This window comes from Trichechus manatus, unplaced genomic scaffold (assembly GCF_000243295.1).
Source record: "Trichechus manatus latirostris isolate Lorelei unplaced genomic scaffold, TriManLat1.0 scaffold00011, whole genome shotgun sequence".
NCBI classification, from domain to species: domain Eukaryota; kingdom Metazoa; phylum Chordata; class Mammalia; order Sirenia; family Trichechidae; genus Trichechus; species Trichechus manatus.
In genome coordinates, this window is record NW_004443947.1 from 7,653,734 (window position 1) to 7,669,064 (window position 15,331).

Genomic DNA, 15,331 nt, shown 5'->3' on the forward strand with positions numbered 1-15,331 from the left:
CGTTGAGTCAGTTCTGACTTACAGCAGCCCCATGTGTACAGAGTAGAACTGCACACAGGGTTTTCAATGGCTGTGATCTTTCAGAAGTAGACCATCAGGCCTTTCTCCTGAGGCGCCTCTGGGTGGGTTCGAACCGCCAAACTTTTGGTTAGTAGCTGTGTGCTTAACCCTTTGTGCCACCCAGGGACTCCCATTTAACAATAGAACAGCGAAATAATACAGGCCTGGCTCAACTGAGCGTTTTGGGCCACGGGGTCCTGGGCTCCTGAGTTGAGTGCGACCTTTGGCCTCTGACCACACCCGAGTGCAGCTGACCTCAGCCCTGTGGGCCGTTCCCCTTCAGGAGCGGGAGCAGATGCAGCGCTACAACCAGCGCATGATGGAGCAGCTGAAAGTGCGGCAGCAGCAGGAGAAGGCGCGGCTGCCCAAGATCCAGAGGAGCGAAGGCAAGACGCGCATGGCCATGTACAAGAAGAGCCTCCACATCAATGGTGGGGGCAGCGCCTCGGAGCAGCGCGAGAAGATCAAGCAGGTAGGGGGCTGGTGGGGTGGGTCTGTGGGGGTGTTGGGGTAGGCTTACCCCACAGCAGATCCAGGCTTGGTGGGGCCTGAACCTTACACCATGCAGAGGAATATAAAATATAAGATGCAACACATGCAAAAGGACAAGTATTGTCTGACCTCCTTTATATGAAATATCCAGATGCATAGAGCCTAAAGTTTATTAGTGGTTACCAGGAGTGGGTGGGAAGAGGAAATCAGGAGTCATTACTTAGGGGGCACTGAGCTTCTATTAAGGGTGATGAAAAAATTTGGAATCAGATAGTAGTGATGGTTATACAACATGGTGAATGTAATTAATGTCACTGAGTTGTACAAATAAAAATGGTTGAAGTGGCAAATGTTTTGTTATATATATTTCACCACCATTAAAAAAAAAAGATAGCACAGGGCCTTGGAAGGGGATGTGCATGTCATAGCCGGAAGCCTCATTAGCCTCGTGGTGACTCCACTGGACGTATGAGGGAGCTTGGCGTTGTGGCTGTGGACTTGCTTGCTTGCTTACACACCATTCCCTTTCATGCTCCATGCGTTTATCCATGTGGCTTCCTGTGCTGACAAACCCTTTCCTCATCCACCAAGACCTCACCCACGGGGCGCCCATGTGGCTCCGGATACGTGGAGTCAGTGGCTTCCATGATGCCCGCGTGGTAAACACGGCTGTCCTAGCCTTTCACGTCAGTGTCATGTCTGTCCTTGTGTCGGCTACCAGCTGGGGGCTCCTCGAGGGCGAGCGCTGGGTCTTAGCTCAGGGTGATAACTTAAACTTGGGGACACAGCTTAAGCTGCTGTTAGGTACTATTACTCAAACCAGACTCTCTAATGGGGGCTCCCTGGGCAGGGCTAGGAAGCCCCCTCCTGCCCCCCAGCCAGACCTGTGGCCCCCTGAGGCACCCACCCTCTCTCTGTTGCAGTTCTCCCAGCAGGAGGAGAAGAGGCAAAAGTCAGAGCGGCTGCAGCAGCAGCAAAAACATGAGAACCAGATGCGGGACATGGTGATCCAGTGCGACAGAAACACAAACGAGTTGCAGCAGCTACAGGTACTGCCCCACCCCCACCCCCACCTTGCAGGGCTGAAATCTTCATCTCCACCAGATTGCTGGTTTCCCAAGGCAGCCAGCACTCAGGGGCCCAAAGACTGCATGCAGGGAAGGCTCCTGTTCAGACCAGCCCAGGGCCGGTTGGTTCCAGTCTTGTCATGCTGCTCTTGAGCTATGTAACCTTGGGCAAGTTACCCTATCCTTCCAAGCCCCATATCCACAAAATGAGCACGAGGTAGGGTGATAATTCCTATTTTGCAGGATTGGGGTAAGGATTTCTAAATGAGATAATGGAGCTGAAAATGCTTTGTCTGGGGCCTGGCAATGGGCATGCAGCGGAATTTCTCAGTCGCTGTGTCTTGGGAAGAGGTGTCCCAGGTATTGCTGAGCTCCTTGATAACTGCTTTACCTGTAGAGATCCCTGACCCCTGGGTTTGCTCCACACCTGGAGTCCTGGCCCCAGGAACTGGTGCTTGGAGGCGCCTTGTGGTGGATCTAGGTATTGTCAGATCTGAAGGATGAGGCGGATCAAACCTCTGTGGACCTGAGGAAGCTGCCCATGTGCACCCATCGCCCACCTACCCGTTGCTGTCGAGTTGGTTCCGACTCATAGCGACCCTGTAGGACAGAGTAGAACTGCCCCATAGAGTTTCCAAGGAGCGCCTAGTGGATTTGAACTGCTGACCTTTTGGTTAGCAGCCGTAGCTTTTAACCACTAAGCCACCAGAGTTTCCCCCAGTGCATGTGTAGTTACGTGTATATAGTTTTATATAAATGGGGTTTGTAATTAAGGAGAAGAAGGAATACCTGATCGATGCTGGTGTTTCATGGCTACACTATGAGGTGTGTCTCAGCCCTCAGTGCCTCTGCCTTCCCATTTTCTCACCTGTTCTGCCTGGAATTTGTTCCAGAATGAAAAATGTCACCTCTTGGTAGAACACGAAACCCAGAAGCTGAAGGCCCTGGACGAGAGCCATAACCAGACCCTGAAGGAATGGCGGGACAAGCTTCGGCCACGCAAAAAGGTAACCACATATGGGCTGCTGGGCTCTGCCCCATGCTTTGCCACAGGTCGGCCTGGGACATCTTAGGTATCCTTTCTTTGCTAGACTCCTGCCTTGTGGTAGCCATAAAATGGGTCTCAGCTTCCCCCACAGCTCCTTCTCCTCCATCTTCCATGCCTCGGTGAAAGGTACCTCCATTTACCTGGACACCAAGCAACCACCTGAGTGACATCCTCAACTGCCTTCTCACCTTCCTGTTCCTTCTGCCATCTTCTGTCAGTCACTTAGCTCTGTTTCCCCTCCTCAGTGGTTGCCCACTTCTCCCTGATTGCTGTTGCCCTCTCTCCCTCATTGCTGCCCGCCTGGTTTACCTGAACCACCTTCTACCTGGGCTCCTTACACCTGCTCTTGTGCCCCACCCAGCCAGCCAAATCCATGGCCCTCTGACATCCAACCGTGCTAACTCTCTCGCCCACTGGTTCTCAATTGTTTTGGCTTCAGGACCTGTTTACACTTTAAAAGTTACTGAGAACCCCAAAGAGCTTTTATTTATGTGGGTCATATCTATAATATTTACCATACTAGAAATTTAAACTGAGAAAATAATCTACCCATTACGTGTTTAGATAAATAACACATTTTTATGAAAAATGACTAAATTTTCCAAAACAAATTTTATTTTACATTTAGCAAATCTATTTCATCTCTAGCTGAAAAGAAGACAGCTGGATTGTCATATCTTTTTCAGCATTCAATCTGTTACATTATGTTATTTTAGTTGAAGTTTATGAAGAAAATCTGGCCTTGTTTCCTACAGAGATATGTATTTAGAAAAGGGAGGAATATTTCTATAGCCTCTTTAGATAATTATGAATGTTTTTCTCTATACTACACCAAAACGCAATAAGTGATAGTTTCTTAAAGGTTAGGTGCAATGTGGAACCCGAAACCATATCAGTGAACTAATCATACTGGACTCCCAGGCCCATACTAAAATCCCTGGTTAAGATCAAATGGTTAAGAGCTTGGCTACTAACCGAAAAGTTAGTGGTTTGAATCCACCCAGATGCACCTCGGAAGAAAACCCTGGTGATCTACTTCCAAAAGATTACAGCCATTAAAAAAAAAACTCCACTTGCATTTTGAATAGACTTTTATCCATGACCTGTAACATCACACATTCATTGGTCATTTGGAAAATACTGGTTCACAGAGTCATGCAGATCTTCCAGATGCTGGCACCTTTCATTATATAGCATAAAAAATAGCACATCCATTGGTATCATCACCAGTCTCATGAGAATGATCTTTAAATATAGAGAAGCTATTAAGCAATGGGCTCACACATAGCAACGATTGTGAGGATGGTGCAGGACTGGGCAGTATTTTGTTCTGTTGTACATCGGGAGTTACTAGGGGTCAGAACTGACTCGATAGCACCTAACAACAACGATATTAAGCTCATGGGGTGGACACAGTTTTCTAAAATTCTAATTTTTCTTGAAAGCTCACATTTTGTTACTGACAATAAATATTGTTAGTTATTTTCCTGAGGTGAGAGGCTGTGTTCATTTTCAAGAAAATATCTGCCAAGTACCCAGTTTGTCTATCAATTGTTCTTCTAAGTAAAAATGATGTTCTATAAAAAAAGAGGCTATGTGAAGAGTGTGCTTCTTAGCTCAAGTAGATACATGAGATTAAATGGGCAACTCCTGTCCAGAGGCGAGATGAGAAGGCAGAGAGGGTCAGGAGCTGGTGGAATGGACACAGGAAATCAGGGGTAGAAAGGAGGAGTGTGCTGTCACAGTATAGGGAGAGCAACTAGGGTCACATAACAATGTGTGTTTAAATTTTTGCGTGAGAGACTGTCTTGAATTATAAACTTTCACTTAAAGCACAACAATAAACTTCCCCCCCACCAAAAAAAAGAATAAATGATCCTTAACTGGAAAAGAAAAAAGAGGCTAGTTAGGCTCACAGCTCAAGCAATTGCACAGGTACTTTTCCTCTAGACAGCCCTCATACTTGGACATGTAGCACACATGCATGTTATGTGCACTTCCCATTTTTCATCACACAGAATATTAAAAAGGTATGTCCTTGAAGGTCACGATTTAATAAAATTTATCATATGTGCTGTTTCATCAAAGATGTTCTTAGGTGAAACTGGCTTTTTTTTTTCCTTGATAAGTGCTTGGTGGTAAAAAATACAGTTTGGTGCCATTGTCTTAATTAAGTTTATTAATTAGCTGAATTAATTAAGTCAGTTAATGAATTATGTTTATTGATTATATTAATTAAATTTAGTGAATGATTAATAAAACTCCAGAAATTTTACCCACCATTGCTTTTGCACCATTAGTACCAATGTCAAAAGAGTGAAAAGGTCAAATAACATCTTAATATTATTATTAAAATAGTTCTGACCTTGTCAGCCCCGTCTCCCCCCACTGAAAGGGTCTCAGGGGCCAATAGGGGCCCACAGACCATGTTTTGAGAACCACTTCTTAAACCACCCCTACTCGTGCTCCAAACAGATTTTAGTACCCACATAGTTCTCCATACCATGTGCTTCCCTTGTTTCCTACTGGGCCTTTGCCCAGGCTGTTCCATTTACCAGAAATTCTGTGCCCACCAGCCTTTGCTCAGCCAACTCTGTATGTCTTCAGGACTCAGGCCAACTGCCATCCCTCAAGGAAGCCTCCCTCCTTAGGCGGTGCGGATGCCTCTGGGCTCTGCTCCCTGTCCTGGCCCCCATCATGGTGCTCATCACATGGTATTAATCATTGTCTGCCATTGTTAGCTTGATCATTCATTCATTTTTCATTCATTCATGTATTCATGCAACCAGTATCTTTTGAGCACACAGCAAGTGCCCCGCACTGTTTTAGGCACTGGAGACACTGCAGTGAACAAAACACGCAAGTCCCTGCCCTCAGGGGGCTGACATTCCAGTGAAGGGAGTTCGAAAGTGAACAAGCATCAGATTGTGCCAAGTGATAGGGAGAAAAAAGAATCAGGAAAGGGAGAGAGAATGGGGATGGGGTGGGGTGAGGCAGTGTGGCAAGAAGGCACAGAGGGAGGATGACCTGCAGGACCGGACGGAGGGAGCCGTGCAGATATCTGGGGGAAGTATTCCAAGCAGAGGGAAGAGCAACTGCAAAGGACCTGAGACAAGACTGTCCTTATTACATTCAAGGCACAACAAGGAGGCCAGTGTGCCCAGGGTGGAATGATGATGAGGGGTGGGGGAATAATAGGACATGAAGTCAAAGAGGAAGCAGGGGCCTGTGTAAAGTCTGGCTTTTACTCTGCCTGAGATGGGAGCTTTTGGAGGGTTTTGAGCAGAGAGGGATCTGATCTGACTCATATTTGAAAAAGGATCCCACTGGTACACCAAGGTTCATTGCAGCGCTATTCACAGTAGCCAAAAGGTGGAAATAACCCAAGTGTCCAATAGCAGGTGAATGGATAAACAAAATGTAGTATATACACATAAGGGATGTTATTCAGCCATAAAAAGAAATGAAGTTCTGATATATGCTATGACATAAATGAACCTTGGAAACATTATGCTGAGTGAAACAAGTCAGACACAAAGGATAAACATTGTATGACCCTACATATATGAAATACCTAGAACAGACAAATGTATAGAGACAGAAAGCACATTAGCGGTTACCAGGGGCTGGGGGGAAGGGATAAGGGAGTTATTACTTAAAGGATAGCGAGTTTCCGTCTGGGGTGACAGAAAAGTTTCAGAAACAAATATTAGTAGTGATTGTACAACACTGTAGATATAACTAATGCCGTGGAATTATATATTTAAAAATAGTTAAAATGGCAGATTTTACATTACATATATTTTACCACAATACAAAAAAAAAAAAGGGTCCCTCTGGCTGCTGGGTAGAGAATGGTCTGTAGAGGGAGGAGCAAGGTTGGAAGCAGAAAGACCAGTAAGGAAATGATTGCAATAATCTTGGTGAGAAATGATGGTGGTTTGAACTAGGATGGGATCAGCGAGGTGGGGTGGACTCATACATGTCTTTGGATGGTTTTCTCTGGAGGTTCTTGCTGGTCTCCACCTTTAGGACCTTGGGCAAGCCAATATACCAATCTGCACCTCATCTGTGAGGTGGTAATATCAATATCATATAACGTTTACAAAAAATTGCCAGCCCATACTACAGGTCAAGGACATACTCATTCTCTTCCACCCCCTACACTCTGAGGAGTTGTTATTAATTGCCTTCAAGCTGATTCGGCTCTTGGCAACCCCGTGTTTGAAGAGTAGAACTGTGCTCCATAGGGTTTTCAAAGCAGATCACCAGGCCTGACTTCCAAGGCACCTTTGGGTGGGTTCGAACTGCCAGCCCTTCGGCTACTAGTCAAGCACTTAACCGTTTGTGCCACCCAGGGACTCCTCTCCTGCCCTATCCTTCACCAGGTACATGTCCCACGTGTCCTGAGGTCCTGAGGTTTGTTCTTCTATCATCCATCAGCCCTGCTTGCTGCAACTGTGGTCTCCACAAGAGGCAGCTGCCCACCTCAACTACGTAATGTCCTTGGAAGACCTTGAATTGAGGCTTTCCTCCCTGTGCTAATGGAGCTTTCTGGCTGGAAACTGGCCAGAGTCCCCGACCTTCCTGTTAGCAGGCACATGCTCATCAGTTTCTGTAACCATAGCCTGCTGGGACTTTTGATACTCGATATTCAAATCTATAAGGCTTTGCTGACATCAGTTGCCTCTAGCCTCAGAAAATAAACGCTTACCTGGTTCTCTTACCTGGGGGCTCTGTAACCTTGGTACATCCTGAAAGTTTGAAAATGAGTAATGAGGTTGCCTCTTAGCAAGTGCCTCATGTCCCAGGTTTCTTCAAGGAGGTGCCTGGCTCAGGGGAGGTACCTCAAGTGTGTGTTTGGGGAGCTGGCATTGGATTTTGCCCAAGGGGGCTGCCTCTTAGAATTCTTTATAGAATTCTTCTGTCATTAGTCAGCTGTCTGCATTGCTGTTGGAACATTGACCCAGAGGTGACGATTTTTATTCTGTAATGTTCTCATTGCATTACAGTCAGCAACCCTGAGTCTCTCCCATGTATGGGGGTGGGGGAGATGATTACACATTGTGGAGTATTTTTAGAAAAATTCAGATCTGTTTCTTTTAAGTACAGAATAGCTAATAGAATCAATAAATTGTTGCTTGGGTCATAGTTAACATGGAATGTGGCCTCAAACAAGTCAAGTTTTCCCTTCTGAACCTTGGTTTTATGAGCTATAAAATGTAGATAATATTTCTTCTCTTAGAGAAATGGTTTGACAAACTACTAAAAAACCAAAACAAACCTGTTGCTGTTGAGTTGATTCTGACTCATCGCGACCCTATAGGACAGAGTAGAACTGCCCCAAAGGGTTTCCAAGGAGCACCTGGTGGATTCGAACTGCCAACCTGCCTATGGCTAAATCGGGTCCACTGTTTTGATAAATAAAGTTTTATTGGAACACAGCCATGTTCATTCATTTACATATTGTCTATGGCTGTTTTTGGTACTGCAATGGCATGGTTGTTGCAACAGAGGTTGTATGTACGGTGCACAAAACTGAGAATACTTATTATCTGGACCTTTACAGAAAAAATACTACTGACCCCTGTCTTAGAAGTTTATAGAGAGAAATAATATATGCGGGGTAGAATAGAGTAGTGCTTAACAGCACAGGCTTTGAAGTCAGACAGATGTGGAATAAAGTCCTAGCTCCACTACTAGCTGTGAGACCTTGGGCAAGTTGCTAAACCTCTCTGTGCTCAAAAAGTGGTAGCAACTATTATTAAATTGGTATTTCTAGAGCAGAAGTCACAAACTGATGGCCCATGGGCTGCAATTGCCTACAGACATGTTATTTTTGGCCTGTATAGCAAATTGCCAACCTTTAAGTATAAAGACATTTTTATGTAAAAATCTGGATTTCCAGTTTTGTTTTGAAAACTCACTTGCTCTGGCAATACAGGGTACATTGTAGCACATGGCAACCATCAGCTGGAGATGAGGAAAAAAATGCCCTCCAGACAGAGCAGGTCACCACAGTCCCCACCACTCCCTATTACCTCACACCCAGCTCTTCTCTCATTTAATTTACCTGGTTGACTCCCATGAGTACTGGATTTTGTAACCTCTGTTACAAAATCTTAAACAGTCCTAATTTATCTTGTTTATATAAAATATTTGTTTGCCACAAATACTTTTATAATATATCCAGCAAAGGAGAACTTGAGCCAGGAATCTGTGTGAATTACCATAAATTTCAAATCAGTCAGGTCCAAGATAATGAAGCATGACTTCAAATCAGGGCTTCTAACCAGTTCCTTCCGGTTTGAACCCCTGCTGAGAATTTGCGTTTCTGACAAGTTTCCAGGAGATTATACATAAGAATCACCTGAGCTCTTGTTAAAATGTAGAGTCTAATTAAGTATTTCTGGGTTGGAAATGTAAATTCTCAGCAGGAAACTTGTTAGAAATGCAAATTCTTAGCATGAGTTTGAACTGGAACAAACCTGTTTGAAGCCCTGCTTTAAATACCTTGCCTTTCCTTACATGGAAGTTCTATAATAGGTTGAAAAATTGGCATTGTGATTGAATGTCCTTTCTCCATCTTTCTTAAATCTAGAGAAAACTCAGTAGAATTTGGTAGTACCACTGAAGAAACAGATCTTTTTGGGGGATCAGGTAATTAAGTTCTTTGTTAGCTTGAGACTATTTCAGGGCATCCAAAGAACAGTATTAGAAAGAGACATAATAGAATTCTGGTCATATCCTGTGAAATCAGATACTAAACCCTGGCTGATTGTCAGTCAACTGCCCCTTAGTAATGGAAGCTACATTTACTGGTACCTCCTGTGTACCCAGCTTTGCTGGCCATTGACTGGCTGAGAGACAGTGGAGCCCAGCATTTCAGAGGTTGAACTCTGAAGTTAGAGCCAAATTTCCATCTTAACTCTGCCCGCAGCTGGGCTGACCTTGGGCAGGTGACCTAACCTGAGACTCAGTTTCTCAGATGGGGATGATAATAATATCTGCCTCACAGAGTGAAGATTAAATAAGATGTAATACACTTAGCATATTGCACTTAGCAATATTAAATGACACAGGAAGCATCAAAAGAAGATGGGAGGAATACACAGCGTCATTATACCAAAAAGAATTGGTAGACGTTCAACCATCTCAAGAGGTAGCATATGGTCAGCAACTGAAGGTACTGAAGGAGGAAGTCCAAGCTGCACTGAAGGCGTTGGTGAAAAACAAGGCTCCTGGAATTGATGGAATACCAATTGAGATGTTTCAACAAACAGACGCAGTGCTGGAAGCACTCACTTGTCTATACCAAGAAATTTGGAAGACAGCTGCCTGGCCAACCAACTGGAAGAGACCCATATTTATGCCTATTCCCAAGAAAGGTGATCCAATCGAACGTGGAAATTATCGAACAATATCATTAATATCACATGCAAGTAAAATTTTGCTGAAGATCGTTCAAAAGCGGCTGCAGCAGTATATCGACAGGGAACTGCCAGAAATTCAGGCCGATTCAGAAGAGGACGTGGAACCAGGGATATCATTGCTGATGTCAGATGGATCTTGGCTGAAAGCAGAGAATACCAGAAAGATGTTTACCTGTGTTTTATTGACTATGCAAAGGCTGTGTGGATCATAACAAATTGTGGATAACATTGCGAAGAATGGCAATTCCAGAACACTTAATTATGCTCATGAGGAACCTGTACATAGATCAAGAGGCAGTTATTCAGACAGAACAAGGGGATGCCACATGGTTTAAAGTCACGAAAGGTGTACGTCAGGGTTGTATCCTTTCACCATACCTATTCAATCTGTTTGCTGAGCAAATAACCCACGAAGCTTGACTATATGAAGAAGAACGGGGCATCAGGATTGTAGGAAGACTCATTAACAACCTGTGTTATGCAGATGACACAGCCTTGCTTGCTGAAAGTGAAGAGGACTTGAAGTACTTATTGATGAAGATCAAAGACCACAGCCTTCGGTATGGATTACTCCTCAACATAAAGAAAACAAAAATCCTCACAACTGGACCAATAAGCAACATCATGATAAATGGAGAAAAGATTGAAGTTGTCAGGGATTTACTTGGATCCACGATCAACGGCCATGGAAGCAGCAGTCAAGAAATCAAAAGACACATTGCATTGGGCAAATCTGCTGCAAAAGACCTCTTTAAAGTTTTAAAAAGCCAAGATGTCACTTTGAGGACTAAGGTGTGCCTGACCCAAGCCATGGTATTTTCAATCGCCTCCTATGCATGTGAAAGCTGGACAATGAATAAGGAAGACTGAAGAAGAATTGATGCCTTTGAATTATGGTGTTGGTGAAGAATATTAAATATACCATGGACTGCCAGAAGAAAGAACAAGACTGTCTTTGAAGAAGTACAGCCAGAGTGCTCCTTAGAAGCAAGGATGGCAAGACCACGTTTCACATACTTTGGACATGTTATCAGGAGGGATCAGTCCCTGGAGAAGGACATCATGCTTGGTAAAGTAGAGGGTCAGCAAAAAAGAGGAAGACCCTCACGAGATGGATTGACACAATGGCTTTAACAGTGGGCTCAAGCATAGCAACGATTGTGAGCATGGCACAGGTCCAGGCAGTGTTTTGTTCTGTAGTGCATAGGGTTGCTATGACTGGGAACTGACTCGATGGCACCTAACAACAACAACAACAACCATGCACTTAGCATAGTGCCTGGCACATAGAAAGTGCTCAGTAATTATGACTCGTCTTTTTTTAACTTAATCCACACAACAGCCCTGAAAGGTAGGTAGTGATATTGCCATTTTACAGATGAGGAAACAGACTCGGAAAGGAAAGGTAACGTACAAAGGCCACGTGGCTGGTAATAATAAAGCTTGGATTTCTGTCAACCTGTAAAGCCTGTGTTGTTTCTATTGCACTCTGCTTCCTTTCTGAGTCAAATGCTTATTATCAGAGATCCTTAAGAAATTATTCTGGTAGGATCTACTTCATCTATATAAACTCACATGCACCCAACGGAAGCCCCCATAGTGCTTTTCAAATAGACACGCCTCTCAGAGTTACCTGATGAGCATTTACAAAATAGAGACCCGTGGTCATACCACAGAGTCCCTGGGTGGTGCCGTTAACATGGTTGGCTGCTAACCAAAAGGCTGGAGGTTCGAGTCCACCCAGAGATGCCTTTGAAAAAAGTCCTGGTGATCTACTTCCGAAAAATCAGCCATTGGCAACCCTATAGAGCAGAGTTCTACTCTGACACACATGGGGTCGCTATGAGTCAGAATCGACTTGATAGCAACCAGTATGGCATGGCATGATCCTACCACAAAGCTCCAGAATCAGAAATCTCAGACGTGCAGCAAAGGCACATCTATTTCGAAAAAAAACCCTCCTGGGTGATTCTGCAGGACAGAGGTGCCCTGGTTTGGAAGCACTGTGTGACTCTGATATCTCTAACCCTCTCACTGTTAAACCTCTCTTCATTTTCTACCTCTGGGGTTTTCTTATTAATTTGATTGTTTTCCTGCCAGCAGATTTGCATCCGCTTTTTTTTTTTCCACCCCATCTAGACTGGCACTTACCCCAGCTGAATCCCTTGGCACACAGAAAATCCCTGTGAGGAGGAAGGAGGAAGTGGTATTTACCTTCTGGGTAATGGGCTCAGAGAAAGGAAGCAGGGAAGACTTAGTTACCCAAGTGCTAAGTTCTAGGAGGTCCCTGGGTGGCACAAATGGTTTGTGCTTGGCTACTAACCACAAGGTTGGTGGTCCAAACCCACCCAGCAGCACTATGGAAGAAAGTCCTGGTGATCTGCTTCTGTAAAGATTACAGCTAAGAAAACCCTGTGGAGCACAGTTCTACTCTGTATCACACAGGGTCACCAATAGTTGGAATGACCTCAACAGCACTGAGTTTGTTTTTTTTTTTCTTAAGGCTTGGGAGGGAGATTTCTGGAGATGGTCATGTAGGTGTGGGGTCCTGTGGTTGGGAGACCTGCGCTCTGTGGGATCATACGGTGCTCCTTGGGGAGCACGGCTGGACCGTGCTTCATCTGCCTCTCTCTGTCCTAGGCTCTGGAAGAAGAGCTGAACCAGAAGAAGCGGGAGCAGGAGATGTTCTTCAAACTGAGTGAGGAACCCGAGTGCCTGAGCCCTCCCACCCCAAACAAGGCCACCAAGTTCTTCCCCTACAGCTCTGCGGATGCTTCTTAACAGCCACCTGGGATTGTGGCTGGCAGGTGGGTGGGCCTCTGGGGCCCTCCCATTGTCTGTGAACACATAACTCAGGACCCACCTTCCTCTTGCTTCTGTGCCAGCTCGAACCCAGTGCCTTGCCCTATGTCACCCAGCTGTGCCCACCAGGCCCGTCCCATTGTCCCTGATGCTCACACACTTGTGGAAGGGGACGTCTTGTTCTATGTGGCCTGACCCTAATGCCTGTTGATGTGGTCAGGGTCCAGGAGGAATGGGTGTTCTGTGGCCTCAAGGCCCCTCCTGTTTGCCAAAACACCAGATTCACTGTCTGTGGGGCCAAAGTGCTGCTGCTGAAGTCATCAGGGCTTGTCCATATTTTAATCCTAGATGGTTTTCAGCCCTTACCTGCAGAGTGTCAGACAAGACACTCTGTGTTGAACAGCCATTTCAGTTCCTACTGGAGCTCAGCTTGCAGCCAGCTGCTCAGGACATGCCCTCATCCCTCCAGTTCCTCTGGTTTGCCTTCCACTTGAGAAGAGGCTGTGTCTGCAGCTAGGGGAGGGACGCCCGAAATGTTCATTCCCCCAACACACACATGCACACACACGCGCGCACACACACACACACACGCACACGGCCTGCCTCCACCCTGGGTCTCTTGCACGCAGGTGGTTGGAACACGTTTGCTGCCTGAGCCTGTGCTACTGAGCGGATTGGGAGGAGCAGTTGGTATGGAGAGTGGTGGGCCTTGGCACCAGAGGCACAGAGAAGGCACGGGCTGCACTCCAGCATCATTTTGGCCCCCACACAGGATCCTCTGTTCAGGGATAAATCCCTTACCATGCAAGACTTTCACGATGCACCCGGCTCCTGTCTCACACTTGCCCACCTGCCCACAGTGATTTGGGAGAGCTGTTTCCCTCTGCCCTGGGCCCCCTCCTTGTTCAGGAGTACAGCCTTACATTTCAGACTGAGGCTGGCCATCAGCTGAATTTCTTCTCAGGAAGAAAAAGCATCAGGGAAGAGAGCTTAGTGCTCCCTGTCCCCAGGAACATGGCAGAAGCAAAGGTTCTATATCTCAGATGGAATATTGGGGCTTTTAGATCACTCAGTTTGCCCCCACAGCTTCTGATCTCCACAGGCCTCAGAGTGTGTCTACCCCAATAACAGAAACTGCTCAAACCAGCATTTGGTTTATTTACAAAGAAAATCTTTTTCCACCTTGATTTCTAATTGTCCATTGAAATAAATATAAGCTGTATGGCTTCTTCAGGAAGATACTTCCCTTAAAACACTCACACACACAGACAAGTGATGATACTCTTTAATAATCATGTGGGCATGAGTCTGGGTGCTATTTTGCTGGTGATAAAGTGGCTGAAACAATCCAGGAGGACTCCCCCCTTCATTCCTAAAAGCTGAGGTCAATTCTTTGTCTTTCTAAAGCAATTCTCAGGAAGTTTTTTCAGAACTGGTTGTAACTGGATCCTTGGGAAGCAAGGAAAAGGGGATTTGGGGATTTGGGGTTCCCAAGTCTTCAGTAAGCAATAGTGAAGCTTTCAGGGTGCAGGGGAGGGCAGTGCTTCTCCTAGGTTAGTGAGCATTCAGCTTGCCTGCTTCAGTATTTGGCCAAGATGGGATATTTTCCAGGCCCACACAAATGGGACAAGTTAAACAACAGCCCCCTTTTATTCTCTTTGGTGCACAGATGCTGGGAGAACATGAGCCAGTAGCCATGTGAATATAGAGCAGAAACCAGTTCCACCAAGTGACACCAGCAGGGCTGATCTGGGTCTTGGTTCTAATATCTCCTTTTGCAGCCTGGGGTGTGAGGATGAGTGTGAGGTGAGATGCCAGGTTCATGGTTCCGGCGAGTCTTCAGTCATTCCTTTATTTGGCTTGTCATTCCCATGGAATCCCCTTCCAGGAGTTGCTGCTTCCCTGCTCAGGGCTCTCCGGGCCCTAATCGCCCCCCTGGCCTCTCTGGATGGGGTCTGCTCGGCTCTCCCAGCCTCACCACCGAGCCAATGTGCAATACCCCCTGCTGTGAAGTCCCACGCAGTATTCCTCATGCCCAGTGCTAACGTTTTCTCTGTAAGGGACAGGCAGAACTGTTTCTCATTTTTAGTCTGTTTTTAGCAGATTAAATATAACTAACTTATATTTTCCCTTTATGAGGTATAGAAGTTATTTTTATGTAGTTTCTAAACTTTCTACGAATCTTTTGTAAAATGTGCTCTGCAAAGTTAACTGCGAGAATGTACATATGCTTCTAATAAAGTAACAAGGCGAGAAACTTTTTTGCATTTTTGGGTGTTCTTTGGGGACTTGGGGTGGGAAAAGCAGGGCAGACTTCTCCACATTTGCCTGGTAAGAAAGGGTTGACTATCTTCTGAGGACATGGCTGCCTCCCAGATCATAGAGCAGGTCAGAGTGTGTGTGTGTGTGTGTGTGTGTGGGTGTGTGTG

At 45.5% G+C, this 15,331-nt stretch overlaps 1 protein-coding gene across 1 annotated transcript in view; it reads left to right on the forward strand.

The window, feature by feature from the left end:
• The window catches only part of STK10 (serine/threonine kinase 10), a 168,022-nt gene extending 152,871 nt beyond the window's left edge, over positions 1-15,151 (forward strand). The window contains exons 16-19 of the mRNA XM_004371195.2: positions 344-532; positions 1,476-1,601; positions 2,513-2,626; positions 12,741-15,151. Coding sequence (XP_004371252.1) covers positions 344-532; positions 1,476-1,601; positions 2,513-2,626; positions 12,741-12,881 — 570 coding nt within the window. The 3' untranslated portion in view covers positions 12,882-15,151. The remainder of the gene's footprint in view (positions 1-343; positions 533-1,475; positions 1,602-2,512; positions 2,627-12,740) is intronic.
• The last annotated feature ends 180 nt before the right edge of the window (positions 15,152-15,331 follow it).